A 26,190-nucleotide genomic window follows, 5' to 3' on the forward strand; every position below is an offset into this window, starting at 1 on the left:
GTGGTTAATAATGACAACAGCAAATATTCATTCTTTGCTCACATATACAAGGCACCATCCTAAATGCTCTGCATCTGTTACTTCATTTCACCTAACAATTCTGTGGGACTCCAATTAGCTCCGTTTTTCAGGTATATCACTGAGACAGAAGCTAAGGACTGATGAGAGCTCAGGTGAATAGGAGAAAGAGTTAAAATGCAAACCAGGCACTCTGGCTCCAGAAAGCACCCTTGGTCACTGCAGAAACATCTGGGCCTTTCTCTCGCGGTCCCTCAGGCTCTAGGCAGCTGGGCTTAGCCAGGCTGAGATGGGAGGTAGTGGCCAGGGGATCAAAAGTCCTCAGTTGCTGGCATCCCTGGAGTTGCAGAGCATGGGGGAGGCTGGCCCCCACTTGCTTGAACTTGGCTTGTCCCTTCTCCCCTCCAGCCTCAAGGCTGTCCTGGCTGGGAGCCCTCCGGACAACACCGTGGACCTGTCAGGCATCCCGCTGACCTCTCGTGACCTGGAGCGGGTGACCAGCTACCTGCAGCGCTGCGGGGAGCAGGTGGACAGCGTGGAGCTGGGCTTCACAGGCCTCACAGACGACATGGTCCTGCAGCTGCTGCCGGCGCTCAGCACGCTGCCTCGCCTCACCACCCTAGCTCTCAACGGCAACCGGCTGACCCGGGCCCTGCTGCGTGACCTCACCGACACCCTCAAGGACCCCAGCAAGTTCCCCAATGTCACGTGGATCGACCTGGGCAACAACGTGGACATCTTTTCACTGCCCCAGCCCTTCCTGCTCAGCCTGCGCAAGCGATCCCCAAAACAGGGCCACCTACCCACCATCTTGGAGCTGGGCGAGGGCCCGGGCAGTGGGGAGGAGGCCCGGGATGAGACAGTGGACCAGGAGGACCCTGGGGGAGGCTCCCTGGATCCTGCCAAAGACCTTGAGGGCAGGGAGACTGTAGGTGCGGTTCAGACATGACACACAAGTGGGGGTCCTCACCAGGGAGTCCTGGTGGGGTAGGATGACTGTGGCAGGCTAGGAGGCCCCAGCAGAGGCCTCAGGCAATCACCCAAAATTGGCCTGGGCAGCCCCACTCACCTGAGCCAGACTGTAGCATCTGGGAAGGGGTTGTGTGACACTTCTCTTCGGTCCTCTCCATTTCCCCCCATCAATTTCAATCTGCCTTCTGGCTCCTGAGAAATTATCTGTGGCCAGAGAGGCAGCAGTCCCTCAGCCTCCCCAGATTTGTGGGTGGTGCTTGGAGATGCTCAAAGCTTGAGCTAAGTTAAGAGCTTATCCCCAGGAAGAGTTCAGTTCCAGCCCTCCATCTAACCCAGTTACTTCCTGATAGGGTAGAACCTTTTTTCTTTACAACAGACTGGAGGTTGGGGTAGGAGTGGCTCCCCGGGGACTCCAGGAGCCTAGTCCCCACCTGAAGTGTAAGCGTGTGTACCTCCTGAAGCCCTGGGGGCTCAGAGGAACCACTTCCTAGTCTCAGCCTCCACCTGGGATTCCAGGCCCTGGCCCTGGCCCCCTTCAACAGAGCATCCTAGCATAGGAAGGTCCACCCAGAAACCACACCAACCCCCCACCCAGCCAAAGACTACCAGACCTTCTTCACTAGGGCTGCATAGTTGCAAATGAGCTCAAGTCAGTACTTCCCTTCAAAGGATTTTTAAAGACCTTTATTATCCTTAGTTTCTTCTTATAGAGTCCCCAAAGAGTGAGTACGTTCCCAAAAACCTACTCTGGAAGGCTCCTAAAACCCAAGAATAGGTCAAACTTAGGACTCTTGGTGGACTTCGTGCCTCCTAGCAAGAGCTAGGAGATGGGGAAAAACGAGTTCCCAAAGGGTGGTAGCCACTCAGGCAAAGCTGGCAACATGGCCTAAAGGGCCTCTAGGATCAGGACAGGTATAGGCAAGATCGCAACTCAGGAAGGCCAACAGGACAGGGGCTGAGGTAAAGAGCCAGACTATGCGACCTTGCCTGCCACTGCACAAGTGTTTGGCCAAACCGCATAGAGCTTCAGGAGGTAGGCTATGCACAAAAGGACACGGCCCAGAGGCAGACTGGAATCAAAGGTGCGGATGCCTTAAATGCTTTGGAACTTTTACCCTCAAGTCTAAAGTTGTAAAAGGGGAAAACTGACTGACCATGGAGAAGTTGACAAGTGCTAATAATACCTGGACTGCTCATCTGACAGCAGTAACCAAAATTTTTTTTCTTTAAATACACATTTTTAACAACCAGTACTAAAGACCATTCTTTATTGCAGTATTGGCTTATGGTGATTACATGGAAATATTAGTCTCAGTAGTAAGTTTCCAGCTTAAAGAGAACCTTACCCAACAGAACAAATTCTTACAAGTAAACACAAAAGCTGTTTGCACAAGGGAGATAAGAAGGCTACAATATTTGTAATACATTACTAGAAAACTCAATTTAATGACAACCAACATTGCCTATCCTAAAAAAATGTTGCCAAACACATTTGTTGGCTCTGCCGTTGATAAGAAAATGGCCTCTATGAATCCCAGCACAAGGTAAGCAGTGTTTCCACAAACTGTTGAAGCTGGGTTTTCAGTCCAAACTGATGGGTGACCACTGGTCCTTGAACCTTTGAAGTTCTTCCCCTGCTGCAGCAAGGCTGAGCATGCTCTAGGAACATAGCCTGCAAAAGAAACTAAGTATCAACTTCATTTTCTACTCCAACCAATAGTTATTCACAGCATTAACAAGGTTATCTTCAGAAAACCATTACATTCACCACTATACAATCTGCCGGTAATTCCAGCTATTTTGGGTGATCTCATCATTTGATATCCTTTTTTCTGAGAATTAAAACCAGCCACCTATTTTTGTTCTATCATGGGGAGAGGGTCCTTGTCCAGATGGAAGCTTACCTCTTCTTGGGCTGCAGCTTTAAAACTCCACACTGCTGACCACCATTCTTGAGAACCTCAACACACAAAACCTGGAGGAATGAATGAAGGCACCCCTAAGAGGTAGCAGATGGCAAAGGCAGAATAGGACCGTTTTGATCACGATAGCCTCAACTACAAATTCCAGTTCAATCCAACAGGGGCACTGAAAAGTCATCTAAGCCCCCAAGTCCTAACTGGCTTCTCTGAGTGTTGCAACCTCATTTTGTCCCATCATTTTCAACATCACAAATCTAAAGCGATGATCTTCATGGATGAGGAAGACTCGGCTGTTAGGCAGTTTGCTCCAAATTATAGAGCAGAGAGGTAAAAAGAATTGCTGGGTTCCCTCTGCACTCTGCTCCAGTCACCGTGAACCATAATCATCAATCAGTATTAGGGTACCATCAAGAAGGGCGACACAGATACAAGCTATCAGGGTTCACCACATAAAAGTGTATCTGACCCTCCCCGAACTTCACGCCATCTGACAGCTATGCAATCTGTCCCACAGACCGAGGTTTACCTGGAGACAGATCAGCGCTCATCACTCCAACACTCCACTGCTGGTGACCTGATCACACTGGCAACCGCACACGCATCTGCAATCTGGGCGAATAGAGGGGGCGAAAGGGTCACTGTTCAAACCCTCCTATTCCAGAGTACCCGCAGCCGGGGAGGACTTGTCGACTGCAGTCAGCCAGGAAAGGTTATCGTCAGTTATCGCTTCTGACGGCACTTCCTATAAGTGATTTCATCAGAGCAGTCAACACCTCCCACTCCCCAGGACTGCTCCAGAAACCTGGATAGTCCCTGCAATTAAGCCCAAAGTGGTGGTTTTAAACGAGAATCATCTTAACCCAGTTTATTTCGAGATACAACTGCAGCTGAAATAGTTCGGGGGTTAGGAGCAGCCACCTGCAAAGTTCTCCTGGAGATTCCTTGCGATGGGGGTGGGGGGTAGCGCGCACAATTTACTGCCCAAGGCGCCAAATCCAGTGCATTGAAGCTGAAAGGACGAAAAAAACAAAACCCTGCCACCGGGTCCTACCTCAGGGTGGGATGCCGCTCCCCGCTTGAAGGCGCTGCAGGCCGTCGGCTGCCTGGAACATGGCCGGCGACACGCGTTAAGGGCAGGTTCTGCAGGGACACGTTCATCTAGACCGAGGAGGCTTCAGAGGCATAAAACTCATCAGTCACCGCTTCTGACGGCTATTCCCAAGCCCAGTATCATCAGGACAGTCGGGCCAGCCCTCCTCGTGTTCCCAGTATCAGCCGCGGCCCCCGCGTGCAGCCCGACTCGCACTTACCCACGCCTCCGGGGTCGGCGCACTCCCCACGCCGGGTCCGGGGAGCGGGGGGCCGGCCTTCGGGAACCTCGGGCTCCTCACACGGCGGCGGCGCTGCCGGACAAACACGCGCGCGGGCTTTGGGCCTCGGCCCCCGGCGGCCCTGCGCAACTCTCCCCCCATACACCGCCGCCGCCGCAGCAGCCCGGGAGCTCGGCGACGCCCCTTAACGAGCCGCTCTCCGCCCCCCGAAAATTTCCTCCCAAGAATTAGGACGCCTCTAGGCTCCTCCACCTTTGCCGCCAAATACCACGCTCACCTACAGAAACCACCCACCTCCATCATCACAATAACGGAAAGGTCGCTTGAGCCGCGTTCCCGGCCTTTAAGGAGTCGGAACGTCCCATTCCGCGCGGAAGGGAGGGTAACACTAGCAAAGGCTCACGGGAACTTCCTGCCCATTTGACGGGGCAGACTCCGCCTCACCACGCCGGCCCCCCCTCCATTAGAGCCTATGGTCTCTTCCATGGACCCGGGAATTCTGGGTCCCTCGGCGACGGGAGAGTCCCAGGGCGCATGCGTGGGGGCTGGAGCTCGGTTGTGAAAATCCTTCGCTGCCAAGCTGCGTGGTTTTGACCAAGATTCTCTGCCTTTGTGAGCTTTCCGATTGCTCACGTGGTCAGGAGAGCTACCGGCACGGCAGACGTAGTTCTGAGGATCGCGTGCGACGTCAAGCTTGAAACCCTGTGTAGTCTTGGCAGGCAGCGAACATTCATAAAATAGCTGCTTCTAATTCTTGCTGCCAGGCTGCTCTCCCCACAGCTCTTGCAGAGTATCCACGGAGCCTCTCCGAACCCCTGCGCGCCGACAGCTCTCCGCCTTTTGAGAATGACCTCTAAGGAGCGAGCAGAGGTCTTGGATGGGTCCACTTCCGTCCTCTCCCAGCCCCCCCTTCTCTCCTGATTTCCCCGGGACTCCTGCAAACCACTCCCCCATCTCGCTAGCAATGGGAAACCTCTCCCTCTCCGCAGAGGCTCTCCTTTCAGCCTTTGAACACGTTCAGGGGCTCGCCCCTTAAAAACGATTCAAAGCATGCGCATTTTATAGACAGTACAAGGGAGACCAAGCAATTCATTTGGACTGGAGAAAACTGGAAGAGCTATAGCGAGACAACTTTTCAGCTGGTCTTAGAATTTTAAGGGTTTCATTTTATTTTTAAGATTCTATCTATTTATTCATGAGAGACACAGAGAGGCAGAGACACAGACAGAGAAGCAGGCTCCCTGCTGGAAGCTGGATGCAGGACTTGAGCCAGGCACTCCGGGATCACGCCCTGAGCCAAAGGCAAACGCTCAACCACTGAACCATCCAGGAGTCACAGAATTTTTTTTTTTCCAAGATTTTATTTACTTACTCATGAGAGACACAGAGAGGCAGAGACACAGGCAGAGGGAGAAGCAGGCTCCATGCAGGGAGCCCGATGTGGGACTCTATCCCCAGACCCCAGGATCAGGCCCTGGGCTGAAGGCAGGCGCCAAACCACTGAGCCACACAGGGATCCCCAGGTGTCCCAGAATTTTAAGGATTTTAATGGCAGGGCAGGTGCTTCCAGTAAGAGCCAAGTCCTGTGGTCAAATGCGCAGGTCCATCAACTGGCTTGAAGAATTTGGTAAAAGTGCTAAGGAGAGCATGGGGGCAACAGGTGTATGGGGGAAAAGGTGTCTGGAAATTTGGGAGCAAAACCGTGGAGGACTGGAGATGCCACCTCGCATGTCCTGTGGGCACTGGAGGAGCCTCTTAAGCCTTTGGAGGCACAGCAGTAATGTGTTTGTCTTCCATTCTAGGAAGGTCCCTCCAGCTGCCCTGCAGAACAGCTTGGAGGGTTAAGAACTGAGCCCATAGCCCAGAAGGGAGAGAAACCAATAATCCAGAGCTTGAAGGAAGCCCAGGAGCTCAAAGGCTTTGAGAGAGCTCTTAGAGGTGGCTTTAAGGGGTGTCTGAAAGCTATGGGGGTGGAGGGGAGCTGTGCTGCCTGTGTCCACCACCACACATCTGTCATGACAGCAGGCACAGCACCCAGGAAAAAGACCATCCCGAGGCTGAGGGCCAGAGAGTAGGGTATCCTATGCCTCAAGTGAGGCTAAGAATAGCCCAGCCCCAGAGAAAGATGCTCACAGAGACATGCAGATGTCTACCAGCCCAAGGGTCCACTAATTTCACTTAAATAATGTTTCCAGGAGAGTTAGTCATGAGAAGATATTTATTTACATTTGCCACCAAAGTTCTCTGGAGCCCCAGAGCCAGCAGGCAGGGCTGGGAAGATTTCCTGACTGCCGTGCAACTGGGCCATTAGTGGGACTTCAGGAGCTGGAGGGGCAGTTGGTCTTCCTCCGAGGCAGTGTCCTCCTCCGGTTGGGAGGCCAGGACAGGGTTCCTTATGCTGCCTGTAAATAGGATAGAGAGCACTGTGCCTTGGCCCTTGGGCTGTGTCCCCAGGAGGCAGGCGCCAGGGAAATAGGCCGCAGCCATGAAACCACATACTTTGTGTACAGCAGGTAATCCTGAATCCCCAGCAATCTCCCTACCCTCTACCCCTTCCACAGGCATTTCCTGAACCCCTGCTTTGTGCCAGTCAGGGACCTCCTCCCAGGAGCAAGTCCCTGGAGGTGGCAGCCTTTTATGTTAGCAACCAGAACACCTGAGACATGCTGGAAAGCTGGAGGGAAGTGATAAGTAGGGGTTCCAGGAGCTCTGGGGAGAGAGAGAAGCCAACCTGTAAGGAAGGCAGCAGGTCTGGACACCAAGAGAGTAGGAATGATGCTTCAAAGAGAGCCAAGGAAAGCAAAGAACAGGGAGCCTTGTGGAGGACCTGCTGTCACATGGAGGAAGGTGTGCAAAATGGGTCAGACTACAGCCCTGGATCTTCACCTCCAACCAAAGGAGGGAGGATTTCCAAGCAGTGGGAGGCATATCTTGTGGGCCTCATGTTGTTTCTGTCTACATTAGAGGGATAAGCCTGGAGCAGAAGGACTTGTGTAAAGGAAGGTGCAGAAGCAGGAGAAATGAGGGGTGGGGGCAGAGGGCTGAGCGGCTGCCTGGGAGGTCCTGGGGATACTCAGCACCAGACTGAGGGGGACATTGAGCAGAGGTCTTCAGGGCTTCCTGCCTGGGTGAGAAGGGGGTGGGGTTGCACACACTACCTGATAGGGCAACCCCAAGACTATTCCTGTTGGAGGATGTCTAGTTGGAAGCCCCAGCAGATGGTGGGTATGGGACTGGGCTGTGGAATGCTTGGGGCAAGATGAAGCACAAAGGTGACTTTCAGAATCTTTGCAGTGAAGTGACAGTGTCAGGACTCAGAGAAAGGGAGACACAAAAAGAGGGCAGGCAGGAAACCTATTGGTTCGTGAGGGCCATGGTCAGAGACCCAGGAGCCTGGGAAACAAGCAGTCTTTGGAGCAAGAGTCTGGAGGAGTGTTCCTACAGAGGGGTCAGAGGTGATGTAGGTGCTGTCATGGGGGAAGGGGTGGGCACCACAGGTACAAGCAAGTGGAGTCTGTTGGAAGGAGGACAAAGCCAACTGCAGAGGAAGTGGGAGCTACTGAAGATTCCAGAAAAGGGCATACTGTGGAGAAAGTTAAGCCTTTGAATAGACCTCTGTGTGAGAGGAAGGAGCCAAGACCCGTCTGGGTGGAAGGCAGCAGGGCAGAGACAGGAGGGGCTGTCCTCACACTACAATGGACAGGGCACAGCCCATGACAATGGGGAAAGTCATCAGAAGTGACTTGTCAGGGACGCCTGGGTGGCTCAGCAGTTGACAGTCTGCCTTTGGCTCAGGGAGTCTGCTTCTCCTTCTGCCTATGTCTCTCTCTCTCTCTCTCTCTCTCTCTCTCTCTCTCTCCCTGTCTCATGAATAAATAAATAAAATCTTTAAAAAAAATGTGACTTGTCAGAGGTGTAAAGGCTTAGGGGCTCATGTAGTTGGGGAGAGCTGGGGATCAGTAAGGTGGGCCTGTCAGTAGGGGCTCAGGGAGTTGCCCCCTAAGCTGAGGGATATGTAGGGGACCCTCTCTAACCTGTTCCCCAGCTGTGTCCCCAGGCTCAGCCCAGGCCTGGGGCTGGAGAGCCCACTGAAGAGGCCAGGAGGAGGGGTGAGGAGTGAGGAGGCTACAGGTGAGGGCTGGTTTAAGGCTGGACTAGAGGAGGCACCAGCAGCCTCAGGGTGTCTCCCAGGTGACTCCCTAAACAGACCAGTAAGGAGGTGGGGGTGGAGAGGAAAGGTGAGAAATGCTGTTTTAGAGGGGCAACCTTGGAACTGAGAAGTGGCCACGAGGAAGTCCTGCCTCAGACTCTCCATGGCTGTATGGCCAAGCAGTCTCTGTCTATCTGTCTGTCTCTCTCTCTCCCCAGGGCAGGAACTCTGGCCACCATGGCTACTCACCAGGGACAGCTGGGCCTGATGGCTCTTCACACACTGTTGGCAGCGTCTGCTCCCACGCAGCCCAGTTCACTTCCTCCACCCTGGAGGGCAACAGAACAGCTCTGAGGCTCCAAGAAACCACCTGTGCAACATGCTTCCCCCAGGAGAGGGGCCCAGGTGGACACAGGAGTAGACACAGGGACAGCGAGGAGGGTGGGATTTCTCCACCATCCTGCCAGGGCCACATCCTTGCGGCTGTCACCCTGCTGCCCCCCTGGGTCACGGGTCTGCATTGAAGGAACAGGCATCTGTCCCTTCAGGCTGTTCACGGCCACCTGGGTTGCCCTGAACATCCAGAGAAGAGTTTAGATCAGGTGTGTCTTTGTGTTGCTGGGTTCTGGGGCCCTTCTCTGGCTATTCCACATGCCGAAGATCCTCCACTCTGAGGGTCCCTGTGGCTTCTTGGCCTCTTAACTGTTCCCCGTTTCAAGCCAGAAGGAGTAGGTCAGGGACCACCAGGGAAGGGCCAGGCAGATGGCCAGGCAGGCAGTGGCAGGCCTGAGCCTCTGAGATCCAGCATCCCTGATCTCACCTGCCTAGGGCAGAGTGCCTGGTGCTCCGAGGCCATGCTTTCCCACTAGACCTGACCCCTGGCTTTTAAGATAGTAAGGTTGAAGAAAAAAGAAAGAAAGAAAAAGAAAAGGGGGAGAGAGAGAGGAATAAGGCTAGGGGTGCTTGGCTGCTTTAGTCAGAAGAGCATGTGACTCTTGATCTTGGGGCATGAGTTTAAGCTCCACATTGGGTATATAAATTACTAAAGAATTAAAAAAAAAAAAAAAAGAGTAAGGCTAGCCTGCACCACAGCAGCCTCCAGGGATCATTGGGTTAGCAAGGACCCCAGACTGCCCTCCCCAGCTCCCCTCACTCACCTGAAGCACCAGCGCTCATCAGAGCTACCATCCGGCCTGGTCCCAACGGTCAGCTTCACACCGGCCCGCTGCTTCTTCCTCCTGCACCACCAGTAGCCATTCTCCATCTCCAGGACAGAGATAGCTTTCTGGGGATGAGGGACACATCAGACAGGAGCCAGGAAGATGCCTCACAGCGCTTGATAGTATAACCGAGAGTCGGCTAAGTATGTGGATTTGAATCTAGCTCCAATATTTGGTTACCCAAGTACGGTTAGGCCCTCAGCCCCCCTGAATCTCAGGTTCCCCACTTACAGATGGATGGGTGTTGGGAAGTCACCATGTAATGTGTGTTCAACAATGACTTGCATCATTGCACACTCCAGAACTCCACACCACCAGCTACAGAACCTTATTTGCTTTACCCGCACACATGCCTGCCCACTGGCACACGAGCGAATTAGGTGGAGCACAGGAACTGGCAGGTGAGGATGCATGCTCAGAGAAGACGAGGGGCTTGCCCAAGGTCAGCAGTGAATCGGTAAGAGTCCAGCCTTCCGAGCAAGGCTCTCTGAGCACCCATTGCCCACCCCCACCCTTGCCCCTCCTCCAGTTGAGAAGCAGCTACTGGTTCTGCGGTAGACAGGTGTCCTATCAGCCTCCAGCTATAGGGGCCTCTGCTCCCCAATTCCCCCCAGGCTGGGCCAATCCCAGGATTGCACCTCCAGTCTGCCTCACCCACGGAACCGACCCCATAGACTGCATGATGAACACAGAAGGGGAGCTGCAGGAGGGTGAGAGTTTTGTCTGGTTCTCTGCTGTGTGTTCAACACCTAAAACTGAGCTTAGTGGTAGGTTCCCAAGAAATACTTGATAATGGTAATGAAAATGAAAATGATAATGATAATCATAGTGATAATGGCTAACACATTCAACATGTGCCAGCACTGACCCAAGGGCCCCAGATCTATGAGCTAATTCGAGCCTCCCAACAGCCGCAGGGAAGGAAGGAGGGGATGGATGAGGCGGCCCAGCTCAGCTGGGTCCTGCATGCTTCTCACCGGGCCCCAAACTTAGGGAGGAGGGGGAAACCCCACCGCACCTGCAGCTTCCAGATGCTCCAGCTGTCACTGGCAACACTGTTGACGGTCTCGCTCATGAGGGCGATGAGCATATTGAGCAGCAGGATGTAGGTGAGCAGCACATAGGCCAGGAGCAGCAGTAGCACCACGCCGCGGAAGCGCAGCTGGTCTTGGAATGCCAGCTCCCCCATGCCGATGGTGAACTTGAAGAGCTCCAAGGAAGCGTCCAGTATGCCACCGTATGGGGAGGAGCTGCCCTCCTCGTCCCCCTGTCCTGCCCCAGACTGCGCTGCCTCCGTGACATTGGGGCCTGTGGGGACCCCAGAGTCTCGGGCTTCCCGGCTCAGGCTCACCAGGGCTGCAGAAGGGAGGAAGGGGGATCCTCAGCCCGGGGAGACCCAGGGACAACCTCGAAGGTATAAAGAGGGGGCAAGGGATAGGCCAGGGCTAGAAGGGAGGGCCTTTACCTACAGCGAAGCCAAACAGGAAGACTAAGTAGACCAGCAGGAAGCGGAGCAGGTCCCGCAGGATGACCTAGAACACGCACACCCAGGAACTGGGGTGGGTGGCTGGGCCATCGGACACGACCCCAGACCCCTGCCTCAGCCCCAAGCACGGGTTCTCATATACACACCACACACACACACACACACACACACGTGTGCATACATGAAGCCCCATGGAGACGCACTAGTAGACCAGTCTTTAAAAAAATCTAATCGGCAAATTGACTTTAAATAGAAAAAATTTTAAAATAATAATCAGACTAAATTTAAAATAAATAATGAATATGACATAAAAATGGAAAAAATCTAATAGGGGCCCCTGGGTGGCTCAGTCAGTTAGGCACCTGACTCTTGATTTCAGCTCAGGTCAGGACCTCAGGGTCGTGAAATCAAGCCCCCAGTATGCTTAAGATTCTCTCTCTCCCTCTGCAGCCCCCCATCAGCTCACACATGCACTCGCTATCTCTCTCTCTCAAAAAAAATTGTAAACCTCAGGGGTCTCCAGACCCCTCACTATGGCCAACAAAGCCCCCACTTTCTCCCCAGCCCTATGCTTCCCTCCCCATCACCTCGTTGTTCTGTCTCAAGTGCTCCAACCTTGTTCTGGCTCCTGGTCTCTGCCTCGACTGCCTCTTCCCTGAGTCTGCACTGGCTGAATCATTTTTCCAGTCTCAAAGGTCACCTCTTCAGAGAGGTCCTGTCTAAGGCACCCTCTGCCGCAGGCACTCCCCACTGGCACTGTCCTGTGTGTTTCCTCCATAGCTTTTAGCAGTCTGTAACGTTCTCATCTGTCCCTCTCAGAGTTCTCATTTCCCCTACCAGAATGTCAGCTGCAGCAGAGTTGAGGACTTGCCTATTTTGCTGATGAACAAAAGAGCGTATTCCAACACTTAGAACAGGGCCTGGCTCACAGTACACACTTCCTAAACTTCCATTGAATAAATAAATGAATGCAGAAAAGTCCATATACCCCGGTGTCCCAATTCACAGGCACAAGGATGAGCTGATGTACACACAATGGCTGCTTCTTTACTGGGGTCACTAGCAAACACACATATGTTGTTGCATGTGCCTGCCTGTGCAGAGCGCAGAGCCCGGAGGGCAGATACCCACACCCTCACACTCCTGCTTACACCCAGCGAGTGTCTGGCCTTGTGATCCACAGACAGACATGTGCATGTTCTCTCTGCCCAGGTTAGCTATGGAGGGGGGCGCCTGCCTGCTGAGGCCAGAAGGAGTCCCGCTGGGGTGTGGTGCCCAGCTCTGCCCGGCCACGCTACCCCGAGGCCACCCTTGTCGCTCACCTTCTGGATCATGACACTGTAGATGCCTGTGTGCTGCAAGCCGCGTGTGTAATAGAGCAGGTTCAGCCAGCCCAGCACCAGGGAAGACACAAGCAGAGGCAGGTACCACTCCACGGCCAGGAAACACAGTCCCTGGGACAGCACTGTGAGCAGGGCCTGGACCAGGCTGAGTGAGGACAGGATTCGGGTCAGCTTGCAGGCCACCTGCAAGGCCCCCCCTACCCCCACTGGCCAGTGCTGCCTCTGCAATGGATGGAAGGTTCTCCATCTGTCTGGGACTGGACCCAGTCAGGTTCTGACTTCCATCTCGGGCAAGTTATTTAACCCCTGTGGGCCTTGGTCCCTCCAGAACTAACACCCGAATCAGAGCATTTGTGCCGATTCAGTGAGGCACAACATGTAGAGGTCAGGCTCTGCTGGCGCACAGTGGGTGCTCAGTACAGGTAACTCTCATGAGGGGGATGCCTGGGTGGCTCAGTGGTTGAGTGTCTGCCTTCAGCTAAGGGCATGATCCCGGGGTCCTGAGATTGAGTCCCACATCGGTCTCCCCACAGGGAGCCTGCTTCTCCCTCTGTCTGCGTCTCTGCCTCTCTTTGTGTCTCTCATGAATAAATAAATAAAATCTTAAAAAAAAACCTCTCATGAGGATTTGCAAGGATGGGAGCATGGGAGCAGAAGGGCCTGGAGCCCCAGGCCAGACAGCCTGCGCTCTGGTCCCAGGCCCCTGGCATCCCTGGCTCGGGGTCCTCTCCTCCCAAGCCAGCCTGGCTGGCTCTGCCCCACCAACATCTCCCAGTCCTGAGACAGGGGACGGGGAGCGAGGACCCACATACAAGAGCAGTTCAAAGTAGCTGTCCACGAAGGAGATCCAGATGAACAGACGACGCCTCCAGAAGTACCATAGCTGTGGGGAGGAGGAGCACACAGGTGTGACTTTGCTCTCCAGGCCACAGAGCAGCATCAGAGCAGCCCTGCTGCCTTAGCCTGGGCTCCCCACTATGCTCCCTGCCTGCTGGCCTGGCTTTGTGGGAGTCAGGCCAGGGATACCTCAGGGGCTCAAGCAGCATTCTTGGACTTTGGGAGGGGGTTGGAGCTTGTGAATCCAGCTGAGAAGGCTCTAAAGCCTGTTTCCAGAAAGTGTAGCCACCCGCAGACATGCAGGCAATGCCAAGGGCCTCTGAGCTCCCCGTGAATCCTGATGAAGAACTCACTCACTGCTCCTGGGGAGGGGAAGAGCTTCCTCCCCACCCTCTGGCCTCACAGGGACCCCCCTGTACTCCAGCCAGCCTGCATCTGGTCCCAAAGCTCTGCCCACTCTGTGTAATAGCACCCAGACTGTCCCTGAATTTTCACTGGAAAAGGCCCTTCTGGAGGAGTTGGTCTGAGCCTGTGGTCCCCAAGTGAGGAATGCCCCAGCCAAGGAAGCTGGGGGTGGCAGATCCCGCTCCATTCCTCAGGGAGCAGCGCTGGCACTCTGAGAAATCACAGGAGTCATGTGCTACCCCTAGAAAGCATAGCAGGGAGGTCCCAGCCCCAAAACCCAAGGCCCTCAGCTGCCCTGAGGCTGGTAGGGGTGGGACTGTGTATAGACTGTGTATAGTTTCCAGGAAACTAAGGGGCTGTGGTTAACTCACTCTAAGCATCTCCCCCCCCCCCACCCGGTGGAACTCTACCTTTGCTTCTGGGTGATCTGGGAGCCTGGTGTGGGAGCCCACAGAGTTGTGGAGTCATGGGGTGGGGGTGGGGGGAATGGGAAGAGCCCTCACCTGGCCCACCAAGAGGTAGACCCCCCCAAGGAGGATCAGGATGTGGCCCAGCAGCAGCATGGAGTCCCCAGTAGTCACAGTCGGGGGGAGGAAGGCCTGTGGAAGAGACACTCTGGTACCACCTGGGGCCATGGGCCATGAGTCCCCTTCCAACAGTCAGACTCTTCGCAGAGGGCCCATTCTGAGCATGAGCTATGGAGATGCCACTCAGAGCAACACAGGGATCGTGGGGTCTGGCATAGGACCCCTAGATTCTCACCTATCCTAGAGGGACGCTGGATAGTGGTCATGAGGGTGGGGTCTGGTGCCAGACTGCCCAGATTCAGATCCCATCTCCCGACTTACTGCCTGTGTGACACTGGATAAGTCACTTAACCTCTCTGTGCGTCCCTTCCCTTGACTATAAACTGGGGATGATAATAGTTCATCACCTCAGACGGTTGTTGTGAGCATTAATTAAATAAATTAATGCATGTCACCTACTGAGAGTACCTCCTCACATGTGGTGACCATATGGCAAGTATCATCATAAATGCTTTTTCTAGGGTGCTGCCTTCCAAACTGTCACCGGCTGTGTCACAGCCTTGGGTTGGGGGGTCACAGCCTTAGGGTCAGGATTTACAGATTACTACCCCATCTTCTTCTAGGGTTGATCCCCTCCCGGAATGCGCCCCTCCCAGCCTTGCCTTCCCCAGGGCTGGCTGGTGGTAAGCAACAGCGGTAAAGATGAACATGTAGGTCAGGTAACACAGGAAGTTGAAGAAGAATCTGGGGATTAGCAGATCCCATTTCGCCTGTAGCAGTTTGTTCAGTGGTTCCAAAACCACCATTCGGTGTCGGTGCTGGGGGTGGGAATGTGAGAGTTAGGGGTACGTTCAGCAAGGATATATAGGGATCCCACTCAGGTCAGGCTCAAGGCGAGGGCTTAGGGAAATGGGGGGACCCCAGATAAGCCCTCTGCACCAGCCTCCACCCCACTCTCATGGCTATGGACTGATGGAGCATCATATCCTCTAGTGCAGGGCAGGTGCTGGTCAACAGAGAGGTCAGTGATTGTCTCCAGGCCCCCAGAATGCTCCCCTGTGCCAGGTGGGACTGGGTGGGACTAGTGTGTGCAATACACCTGGGCCAGCAGCTGGGGACAGGACATGTGGCCACATCCCCACTGGCACAGTCCTGGGGCAGCTTTGGCCCTGCAGGCTGCCCTGAAGGATGGACCTTGCCAGGTCCCCCTACACACACCTCTGCCCCAGTGGGCTCACCGGGCTTCTGCAATGAAAGGCGATGATCTCCAGCACGGAGTTCTCCTCCCAGCTGTCCACAGAGGCCAGGTCATACAGCGACACCCGGACAGGCCCGTAGCACCACTCAGTAAACTTTCGGGAAAGTGACTGGCACGGCCCCGAGAACTCCCGCTGCAGGATGTGCCTGAAAATCTACAGGGTAAGTTTCATGAGCTTAGCCTGCATGGCCCCCTCCTAGCACAGCCTGGACTCAGTACCCCGCAGAGCTGCCCACCACCTGCAGAGCTGCAAGCAGACACACACACACACACACACACACACACACACCATACACACAGGTCCTTGTGTGTATAAATGCTCACACACATCCCCACATGCTCAGCCACAGTGTAAACACTGCCATCGGCTCACATATGTCTAGGTCTACCAGTGAACCGAACCTGGCTCTTCATTTCCCACTCCTGCCCTGAGGCCTCTTTCCTGGACTCTTTACATGGCAGAGGGACCTTCAGCCCCTTGAGATCAGAGCTACACATACGTGTACACTTCTGTGGTCAGAGCTCAGAGCTTCCAACAGACTAGAAAGCAAACCTAACTCAAACAGGTTAAGAAGCAATTTGGTGTTGGTGTGCCTGGCTGGCTCAGTTGGTGCAGCATGTAGCTTTTGATCTTGGGGTCGTGAGTTCATACCCCACATTGGGTGTAGAGATTACTTGGAAAAAAAAAAAAAAGAAGCAGCAATTTGGATTTACAAATGAAGAATAGGGAAAAGAAGGGCCACCAGCCATGCTTCTGGAGAAGAAAGAGAGGTTCCCAAACCCCAGGAACGTTGGGGGCAGGAATAAAATAGTAAAACTTCCATTTATGTTTATTTTTATCTTAACCTTTCAAAATGTCTGTGTTTGGGGGCACCTGGGTGGCTCAGCTGGTTAAGCGTCTGCCTTCCACTCAGGTCATGATCCCAGGGTTCCGGGATCGAGCCCTGCATTGGGCTCCCTGCTCAGTGGGGACTCTGCTTCTCCTTCTGCCTCTCTGCCTGCCACTCCCCCTGCCCCCCTCTCAAATAAATAAAATCTTTACAAAAACAAAACAAAACAAAAACACCGAAATGCCTATGTTCGAAGTATAGGGCCCTGTGTAAAGTGCACAAGTTTTATACCAGGAAGGTCCACAGATAATAAGGCTCAGACAATTGAGTAAGCCATTTGAAAAAAGGGACGCTTGGGTGGCTCAGGGGTTGAGCATCTGCCTTTAGCTCAGGGTGCGATCCCAGAGTTCCAAGATTGAGTCCCACATCAGGCTTCCTACAGGGAGCCTGCTTCTCCCTCTGCCTATGACTCTGCATCTTTCTGTGGCTCTCATGAATAAATTTAAAAATCTTAAAAAAAAAAAAGCCGTTTGAAAAAATAGTAGAGCTGAATCATGCTTACTTTTTTATACCAAAATAACTTCCAGACAAATCAGTGTTAGGCATTAAAAATAAAACTTGCAAAAGTCTGGAGGAAAATATGGATACAGAACACACACACACACACACACACAAATACACACACACCACACAGCTTTACATAAATATATAGCCTCATAGGATATATTAAAAAATAGCAAAACCAAGGAATTCTAAAGGAAAAGATAATTACAGTTGTATATAGGAAAATGTAAACATTCTACAGGGCAAAAAATCCTAAGAAATGTTTTTACAGGGTGCCTGAATGGCTCAATCGGTTAAGCATCCAATTCTTGATTGCGGCCCAGGTTATGATCTCAGGGTGCTGAGATCGAGGCCTACTTCCAGCTTCGTGCTCAGCGGGGAGTCAGCTTGGAGATTCTCTCTCTACCTCTCTCTCCCTCTCTCTCTACCCCTCCCCCTGCTCTCTCTCTCTCTCTCTCCCTCTAAAATAAATACATAAATCTTAAAAAAAGAAAAGAAAAGAAAAGAAATGCTTTTACTATTGAACCAAGAGAAAAATTTGCAGCTATTATAGTACACAAAATGCTGATACATTCATTATAAAGAACATTTACCAATCAATATGAAGAAAACCTAATAGCAGATCTAACCACACAATAGGCAAAGAATATGAAAAGACTGTCTTCTAAACCAGGAACCCAAATGACTTAAAAATCCGTTTTATAATGTGATATATTAGTTCATTAGTTCATATATAATTTATCAATAAACATACATATAGGGATGCCCAGGTGGCTTAGTCAGTTAAGCGGCTGTCTTGGGCTCAGGTCATGATCCTGGAATCCCAGGATTGAGTCCTGCATTAGGCTCCCTGCTCAGCAAGGGGTCTGCCTCTCCCCCTACCCCCACCGCTTGTGTTCTCTCACTTGCTGACTCTCTCTCTCTCAAATAAATAAATAAATAAATAAATAATTTAAATTTACTTTAAAAACGTTTTTAAAAATAAACACACATATATTAGAAGTGCATGCTGAGGGATGCCTGGGTGGCTCAATGGTTGAGTGTCTATTTTCGGGTCAGGCTATGATCCTGGGATTCAAGATCAAATCTCACATCGAGCTCCCTATGGGGAGCCTGCTTCTCCCTCTGCCTGTGTCTCTGCCTCTCTTTCTGTATGTCTCTCATGAATACATATATAAATCTTAAAAAAAAAAAAAAAGTGCATGCTGAACATGTTTTACTACCAGGACAGTTCAATCAAAAAGTGGGGAGGCACCAGGGATCTAGAACACTGCTCCAGCTCTTTCTGCAGAAAAAAAACAAAGTGAGTCCTGTTGCTTCCTGGAAAGGTAAGGAACAGATGGGGGCTAGGTACACACCTCGATTTTGCCCTCCTTGGCAGCCAGCTTCAGGGGCGTGAGGCCCTGCAGGTTGGGGATGTCCTCGAGCTGCACTTTGGGGCAGAGGCGGGCCCCAGCACGGAGGAGCGCATCATACATGCGGATCACCAGGGCACTGTTCTCGGCTGAGTTGTCTGCGATCATCACCAAGGCATGCAGGGCCGTGTTGCCCAGCGAGTCGGCTGCCTGCAGGCTGGCAGGCTGATGCGGGTTCTCCAGGAGGTAGGTCACCACATCCCACTGCTTGGTGCACGCAGCCAGAGAGAGGGGCAGCTCACCTGGGAGCCAAGGGGGCATCTTGAGCCTCAGGCCTCCCAGCTTCCACCTGCCTACTCCTCACACTCCTAGGACAGAAGGCCAGGCCTCCTTCAAGACAGTCAGGCCCTCATGGGAGAGGATGGTACACTGCCTTGGGCTCCTGGGCCCACCCAGGCCTGAGCTATGAGGCAAGATGGTCCCAGGTCTCGTGAAGGGCAGCTGTGTCTTTTCCTATGAGCTCTGGTAAAGGCAACCCTGTCTAGCTCTTGGCCCAAGGGAGAGGTGACCAATGCCCTTTACCAGCTAAAGGGGCAGAACATGGGGCGCCCAGGGCGCCCAGGTAGCACAGTTGGTTGCTTCTGGCTCAGGTTGTGATCTCAGGGCTGTGAGATCAAGCCCCGAGTCGGGCCCCACATTTAGTGCAGAGTCTGTTTAAGACTCTCTTTCCCTCTCCCTTTGCCTCTCCCCTGCCCCTTGCTCACTCACTCACTCTCTCTTAAATAAATAAATCTTTAAAAAAATAAAATAAAGGAGCAGAACAGAGGCCAGCCAACCCAAGTTCCCATCTCCCAGCCTCTTTCTTTCTCTTTTCTTCGCCAGAGCCCAGCCTCACTGCCACCTGGCATAGACACCCCATTCAATCTGGGCCCTAGCTGGTCAAGTTCAGCCAGCCCCTTACCCTCCACTAGTCTGGGTGTGGATGTGTGGGGAGCTTCTTTGGCTACCCAAGGCTAGCCTTTATCTCCTAAGATAAATTGTTTCTGCAAGCAGCCCAGTGACTTAGAAGCATGAGCCATCTGGGTTTAAGGGCTAGCTCTGCCACACATTAACTGTGTGATCTTGGGCAAGGCCTTGTCTCCAAGAAAGACTCCTCACCAAAGTAGAAGCAAGTCCCTTGGCTCTTTTTCTGGAAGAATTGGCCACAGGCCTGGGCATGCACATTGGCCCCGTTCTCCACCAAGAGCTTCACACACTGCAGGCTCCTCTTCTCGATGGCAATATGCAGGGCACTGTGGCCTCGGTAGTACTCATCCGTGCATTGGGCATTGACCAGGGGCTGGGGATTGCCAGAGTTCCGGTCGATCTGAAGCAATGGCAGGATGCAGGCGTTGGCACCATCCCGAAGGTTTAACACAGCCTTCATCAGGCACGTCTTGCCTGTGGAGCCCTCTGTGGGAGAAGAGGAGGGGAGGGGGCACTGGGGTGCTCAGGCAGGGAGTGAGTGGGCTGCCCCACCAGCCTATACGGTGAGCCTAGGCTCCAAAGTACACCTTGGGAGGATAAAAAAAGATTGTCACACATGATTGGTGGAAGCACGGCCGTGCTACAGGATATTAACTCTCGAGCCAACAGGTATTAAAATACCAACAGGTATGACTACAGTTTCTGCCCTAGAAAAGAAGTGGCTGGGCAGCCCGGGGGGCTCAGTGGTTTAGTACTGCCTTCAGCCCAGGGCATGATCCTGGAGACCTGGGATCGAGTCCCATGTCAGGCTCCCTGCATGGAGCCTGCTTCTCCCTCTGCCTGTATCTCTGCTCTCTCTCTCTCTCTCTGTCTGTCTCTCATGAATAAATAAATAAAATCTTAAAAAAAAAAGAAAAGAAGTGGCTAAGACATAATTTGTTGTATGTACAACACTGTCTACACAAGAACATTCAGAGCAATATCTGTTTAGTGTAAAGTGGGACTAGTCCAGGGTTGTTCTAAGGGCCAAATGGAATTATATACAAAATTTTTAGGGATGCCTGGGTGGCTCAGCTGTTGAGCATCTGCTTTCCTCTCAGGGTGTGATCCCGGGGTCCAAGATCGAGTTCCTCATACGGCTCCCTGAGGAGAGCCTGTTTCTCCCTCTGCCTGTGCCTCTGCCTCTCTGTCTCTCGTGAATAAATAAATAAAATCTTAAAAAAAATTTTTTTCACACCTAGAGGGCCTGGCACACAGTACGTTGAAGTGAGAAACTACACACAACCTAAATGGCCATCATTAAGGAATTGGTTAACTAAATTGTGGTAAATGCACACAATGGAAAATTTTGCGGTTGTTAAAGCGACTCACTTAGAGGTCTACTATGTACTGAAGTGGAAAGAATGAGATATAGTTGAGGGGGGAGCACATTACAAAGTGATACCATATATAAGGCATGACCCACTATGTAAATATATACCTAATATATTCAAACGTTTTAAAAAGATATGTGCCAAATCATTAACAGGGATGTGGGATGTCATACTGTGGGTTTTTTGTTGTTGTTGTTGTTTTGTTTTGTTTTGTTGTTGGTTGTTTGTTTTATTCACCAGAGACACACAGAGAGGGACAGAGACATATACAGAGGGAGAAGCAGGCTCCCTGAGGGGAGCCTCATTTGGGACTCAATCCGAGGACCCCAAGATCACAACCTGAGCCAAAGGCAGACACTCAACCGCTGAGCCACCCAGGTGCCCCTGTCAATTGTTTTTGTCCTCAGCTTTATACATATCATTACTATCTGAATCTTCTAGAATACATAAAAGTTATTTTTCTAATCAGCCCAAACAATAAAGATACTTAGATTTGGGGCAAAAAATGTACTGAGATGGGTGAAGTGTATGGTATGTGTATTATATCTCAACAACACTATTAAGACAAAAAGAAAAAGAAATAAATGCAGAGGAAGCCCATGAGTATCCACTTAGCCGCCAAAATGGGCTGAGGATGGCAGAGGTAGGCCAGGAGCCAGTGGGGAGCATAGAAGAGGAACGCACAGCCATGAGCCAAGTGAGCTGTCCCCAGCTCTGTGAGCAGGGCCTTTCCGCAGCCATCTGGGCAGGAGGGTTGCTGAGAACACTCGCCCCTTGGTTCCTGACCACAGTCAAGGCCACCCAGTCAGCTGAGTCTCAGCACGGCCATCAGCATGCAGTGGCTCTGGCCCACCGGGCAGGCCTGCCTACCTGTGTACTCTGAGTCGGTGAGGTACTTGCTGGTCCGGGACAGGTACTCTGGTAACCCAGCCAGATCCTCGGGGACACCCCGGGCAACCACGCTGAAGAGCCGATCACGGTCAAAGCGGTTTGGGTCCGGCTGGCTGTGGAGATGTGATTTGTGTCTGATGCTGTGGAAGAACCATGGGTCCCCCAAGAAGCCCCCCACCCCAGGGAGCCCTTCCAAGGAGTCCTGTGAGCCGGTGTACCCTACAGGCCCATGAGCCACATGGGAGCCTTTCTGAGGGCCCCTGCCCTCCCGCAGCAGACCAAGGAGACCCCAAGTGCTGAGAGCCCGAGGAGAAGGAGGAGGGCCTCTCTAGGGCACTAGTTCCCAGCATCCCCATGACTCCAGACATAGCAGGTATTTCTCAGCATCAGGTGCTTATCATTTGCTAGGTGGCTTGATGATCTCACAACAGGCTCATGATCCCAGATGGAGGATTTCATTGTAGGAACTTGTCATACTCTTGAGCTGGAGTCTGGATTAGGATGGGACTACAGGAGGTGCCCACTGACTGTTAGGGGCTGTATGCACTGCTGGCCTCAACCAAGGAATCAAGAAAGCCCCTCATGCTCTCAGAAACCACCTACAGACTAATAATGGAGTCTATACGCACTTTTGACCCTCGCCTGAGCCCTAGGGACGTCAGTGATCACTGTGTCCTCCGTTAGACAAATAGAGAAAGTAACTCGCTCAAAGTCACATGTGCAGATCTGGGGCTCAGATGGGAGGAGTCTAACTAACTCCAGACCCTAACTCCTAGCCCCCAGGGATATTCTAGGCTGGGCAGACAGAGGTTTCTCAGAGACACAGGGGCCTAGAGCTGAAACCTATCAGATACCCACCAGAGTTTAACTGAGAAGCCACACTTCTGGAAAAGGCACCAGAAGAGTGCTACAGGATGTAGCTTTTTAGCATCTAGCAGTTTCTGATGACAGGGAAGGGGAAGGAGTGTGGGATACCGCTCCTGGTCATGCCACTGCTCACAGAGGCCAGCCCACACCTGGGGCTCCTGGAACCATGACTAGCAGATATGAAGGGATAAAGGTGGGGGGCTATTTGATGTTCTGGGGACCCGCAGGTCCGAGCTTCACCAAGGAAGGCTGGGGGATGAGTGGGGAATTGTTGGGATCAGTCATGTCCAAGCTGCATCTATGTGGCTGATAGAGCCAGGGCCTGCCTCCTCCACATCAGGAGGTTACGTGTCTGCCTGGCCTGGCCAGACACACCCTCATCGGCCCAGCAGAGCACGTGGCCTCGGCATGACCGAGAAGGCTCTGTGGAGCCCTGTGGGCAGTCGGGCTGGAGCAGAAGTGGCTGTTTGGACAAAATACCTCCTGTCACATGGTGGCATCACAGTCTTGGGGTAGGGGAGTCCAGCAAGAGCACAGATTGGGCAGCAGGGTGCCTATTGTGCCTGCCAGGCAGGCACACAGGAGCCTCACATGCATTCTCTCCTGGCCTGGCCTGAATCTGTCCATGGTTTTCCTACACCAACAATACGGAGTCTCAGGGCTGGGAAGCCAAGGCTGGGGCCTTGTCTCAGGCATGACGATGGAGGAAGGGGCTTTGATGACGGAGTCCTGCCCTGCCCATGAGGATTCTCCAGCCTCGTACATCAGACTTCACACTGAGGGCGCATGCCAGGTGAACCCCACACACACCCAAGGGACTGGAAGTGGTACTCCAGGCAAAAGTGAGCTCACATGGTCTGAACTGGTGCTGATCACAGGAACCTCACAGTGAAGAGGCTTCCCAGAAGAAAGCCCACCCATAGTCTATAACCCCTGGGCAACGGGTCGAGCCTGGAGCAGAACCCAGGAGCACCCAGAAGACTTCCGCTTCTCCTTGACTCCCTCTTGGGACTAGAGTGTGGATCATGCTACCATCCCCACAGGGACTGTGACAGGGGCAGGGGGATAAACAAGGGATGCAAGGGTCAGCTGAGACTTGGATATGGAAGAGTATGTCCCTGTGAAGAACAACACAACCTCAGAAGGCAGAAGACCAAGAATGAGGAAGGTTCCAGGGGAGGCAAGCCCAGAGAGCAGAGCAGGGTTATGCCCATCAGGCCCAGGAGCCATCAAAGCAGACTGAGGACCCCCCCTCCAGGCTGTGGGGAAGGGGCACTGGGGCTGGTCCAGGCCCCCAAGTCTGACTCAGGGTGCTCTGCTAGAAGTGAGCGGCTCCCAGGCCCCACCCCCATTTGCTATCTCACCTGACACCTGCTCCTTTGCGGAAGTTGAGGTTTACTTTGATCTGAGGAGAGCATTTGCGATCCTCCCCTTGGAATGGTGACTCCATGGGGGGTGGCCCAGCCCCCGGGCCAGCCTTTCTTTTGTCCACCTCACTGCCATCTTCCTGGCCTCCATCAGATGTCTCAAGCCTGAAAGTGGGAGAGCTGGAGGGCGAGGCCATCCTACCGGGGAGAAGGCTGCTTTGTCCAGCTCAAACCTCTGAAGAGACAGAGCTGTCAGAGTCTCCTCCTTCTTCCCAGCCCTGGGTTTGGGGTAGGAAGTCTGGCTGAGGCCTACAAAAAGAGAAGTTTAGAAGCTGAGTATGAGTAGGCCCACCCACCGAGTCAGCCCAACAGGACACAGGACGGGGAGTAAACCACGAGGAAGGGAGGAAGGCAGGCGGGTGGAGGGGGCAGGAAGGGGTGGAGGCGGGGGGGGGGGGGGGGGGGGGAGGCCCCTAGTGTGAGGATGGAATGGGGAAGAACAGGGACCCAACGGGTATGCCTTTCCACAGTCAGGAGGGGTTGAGATTGTCCCTGACTTTCCCTCTGAGAGTTCCTGATATCTGAGAGGCCACAGCCCCTGGTCCCGAGTAACAAACGTTTAAGTTCACAGCACAAATCTTTCCGTAACATCTTGCTCAGTGGCCAATATTCACAACCAATAAAAGTGCTGTTGGAGCCTAGAGGCAGGTCATTCAGCTTCTTGCCGCAGAATGGGAGCATGCTGGGGGCAACGGTTGGAAAACTACTGGTCTATCAAACCTCTCATTTTGCTACCAGGAGAGCTAAGGCCCAGAAAGGGAAGTAGTTTCCTGAGGTTGGCAGCTATTGGCAGAGCCTGGTCAAAAACCACAGCACCCTACCATGACGTTCTTCTTCAGTTCTCAAAATCTTTCAGGGCCCATCTCTGTTTTCAGTCTGACTCATCTCTGAAGGCATCAAACACCTCCCACTCTGTGTGCTTTAGGGTCTTTGGGGGTTTCAGAGTAGGGAGGGAGACCCCTGACTGGCTGCCTGGACAGGCAGCCCCCCCTCAGGCCTAGGTGTGGCTCTGGGCTCTGATACCTCTTCACAGAAAGGAAACCACAGTCCCTTGTGGCATGGCAAAGGTTGGGGACCCAGTGTGAGGGGGAGCGGGGGTGGGGGGGAAGGCCCCTTGGCCCCCCGTGGGTAGGAGCAGAAAGAAGGAAAAAGAGTCAGCAATGGATGGAGCAACAGCAGGGTGGGAGAAGAGGGCAGAGAGCAGAGGAGGACATAGGAAAGGGAAGGAGGGCCAAAAGCAAAAAGGGTGGATGGTGACAGGGCTGTGTCCCGTCCATCTGCAGGCTCCCACAGCCCCCAGGGACCCGGTGGGGGTGGGAGGAGAGGCATTTTTCCACAGAAGCAGGGCAGGCCGGGATCTGGCTGACTGCCTCCACATGCAGGGATTTTTTTGGTTTTGGTTTTTTACTTTAAGGGGAGCCACCATCTTTCTGCCCAATCTGGGGCTTCCTTTCCAAGCCACACACCATATAACCTGGTTACGTCCCCAACCATCCCCAACTCCCCCCCAGTCCGCCTCTGGTGGGAGGGGGGCAGCACTCCATTCCCCAGCCTCCGCAGCAGCAGCTACCTGTGCAGCCCCTGCCCCCTGGCCTGGAGCCCCGACCCCGCCTGGGCAGGGAGGAAGGGGGTGGCGGTCCGGGTGGAGGCCCAGCCTCTGGGAGACCCTGGCTGGGGGGGCTGGAGGAGCAGGGAGCCCCTCCACCCCGCCCTCGGGGTTCCCCGCCCCGACCGGCCACTGTCAGGCCTCCAGCGCCCCCCTCTCCCCAGGTGCTCGGATCGCCCACCGACTCACCCTGCAGGCCGAGGCTAGGGCGCGGCGGCGGGGGCTGCGGGGCGCTGGGACCCCGGGCCTCCGGGGCGGCGGGGGCTGCGGGAGGAAGTGAAGCCGGGAGGGCGGCGGGCGCGGGCAGCCGGCAGCAGCGGAGCCTCCCCAAGCCTGCTCTGGGCCCCGCGGGCGGGCTGCGGTCTCGGGGTGTTCCGCACGGTCAGCCCCCCCGGCCCCCCGGCCCCCCGGCGTGGTGGGGAGCCCCCGGTCGGCACAGGCTGGCCATCGGTGAGGGACTAGCTGGACCACGGGCCACACCCTGCTCTGGGGAGACACGCCCCGCCGCCCCACCCCCACCGGCTAGCCAAGGAGGGCGCAGGTGGGGGTGGGGGCAATCGGAGGCCAGCAGCAGGTGGGGGCTAGCACGGAGTGAGGGTGCGGGGGGTGGATTCCTGCCCCACTGTGCTGACATCTACCCCCTCCCGCTCCCCACCACAGGGGCCCTGGGGCTCCCACTGGCGACTGGTGGTGAACCCATCACAGGGCCGACAGAGCTACTATGGGTGGGCCCCAGGGAGAGGAGGAGCCCAGCCCAGCGCACGACCCTGGGATGCACGACACCCAAGCAACTAGCCGTTTGGGGGGTTTCTCCCAACCTCTGGGGCCGGGGTAGGGTGGGT

The 26,190-nt window shown here is 53.8% G+C and overlaps 2 protein-coding genes and 3 non-coding genes across 8 annotated transcripts in view; 1 reads left to right on the forward strand and 4 right to left on the reverse strand.

Moving 5' to 3' along the window:
• Nucleotides 1-2,243, forward strand: part of LRRC75A (leucine rich repeat containing 75A) — a 42,446-nt gene extending 40,203 nt beyond the window's left edge. The window contains exon 4 of the mRNA XM_038536996.1: nt 427-2,243. Within this exon, the coding sequence (XP_038392924.1) occupies nt 427-967 (541 nt within the window). The 3' untranslated portion in view covers nt 968-2,243. The remainder of the gene's footprint in view (nt 1-426) is intronic.
• Nucleotides 2,242-25,836, reverse strand: TRPV2 (transient receptor potential cation channel subfamily V member 2). 4 transcript variants are annotated; one of them, XR_005359572.1, is made up of 20 exons: nt 25,538-25,836; nt 23,680-23,991; nt 21,428-21,561; nt 19,377-19,670; nt 18,222-18,520; nt 15,450-15,623; nt 14,874-15,029; nt 14,188-14,283; nt 13,255-13,325; nt 12,422-12,587; nt 11,079-11,145; nt 10,632-10,969; nt 9,551-9,678; nt 8,643-8,722; nt 4,538-5,096; nt 4,223-4,315; nt 3,964-4,084; nt 3,439-3,521; nt 2,895-2,965; nt 2,242-2,662 (listed from the first exon to the last, which is right to left on the reverse strand). XR_005359572.1 is itself a non-coding variant. In XM_038536995.1 (15 exons), exons 2-15 carry the CDS (start codon nt 23,877-23,879, stop codon nt 6,551-6,553), a joined length of 2,298 nt encoding a protein of 765 aa, XP_038392923.1. In that variant the 5' UTR covers nt 23,880-23,991; nt 25,538-25,826; the 3' UTR covers nt 6,444-6,550. The 4 variants fall into 4 exon arrangements, 1 of the variants encoding a protein (XP_038392923.1); XR_005359573.1 differs by having other exon boundaries at nt 4,521-5,096; XR_005359571.1 differs by having other exon boundaries at nt 4,223-5,096.
• LOC119872069 lies at nt 2,736-2,809 on the reverse strand. Its single transcript, XR_005360265.1, has one exon. It is a non-coding gene; the product is annotated as a small nucleolar RNA SNORD65 (small nucleolar RNA).
• LOC119872054 lies at nt 3,607-3,677 on the reverse strand. The gene has a single exon (XR_005360256.1). It is a non-coding gene; the product is annotated as a small nucleolar RNA SNORD49 (small nucleolar RNA).
• Nucleotides 4,085-4,153, reverse strand: LOC119872056. Its single transcript, XR_005360257.1, has one exon. It is a non-coding gene; the product is annotated as a small nucleolar RNA SNORD49 (small nucleolar RNA).
• Nucleotides 25,837-26,190: the final 354 nt, after the last annotated feature.

This window comes from Canis lupus, chromosome 5, assembly GCF_011100685.1.
Source record: "Canis lupus familiaris isolate Mischka breed German Shepherd chromosome 5, alternate assembly UU_Cfam_GSD_1.0, whole genome shotgun sequence".
Taxonomy (NCBI): Eukaryota; Metazoa; Chordata; class Mammalia; order Carnivora; family Canidae; genus Canis; species Canis lupus.

What these genes read in the sequence shown, in the direction of transcription:
- TRPV2 (XM_038536995.1), bottom strand. Translation starts at nt 23,879, where the DNA reads ATGGCCTCGCCCTCCAGCTCTCCCACTTTCAGGCTTGAGACATCTGAT. An exon ending in AGCTACTTTGAACTGCTCTT is followed by an intron (nt 12,588 to 13,254) that starts GTATGTGGGTCC and finishes GTCCTCACTCAG; the next exon opens with CCTGGTCCAGGCCCTGCTCA. An exon ending in ACAGTGTCATGATCCAGAAG is followed by an intron (nt 11,146 to 12,421) that starts GTGAGCGACAAG and finishes TGCGTGTTCTAG; the next exon opens with GTCATCCTGCGGGACCTGCT.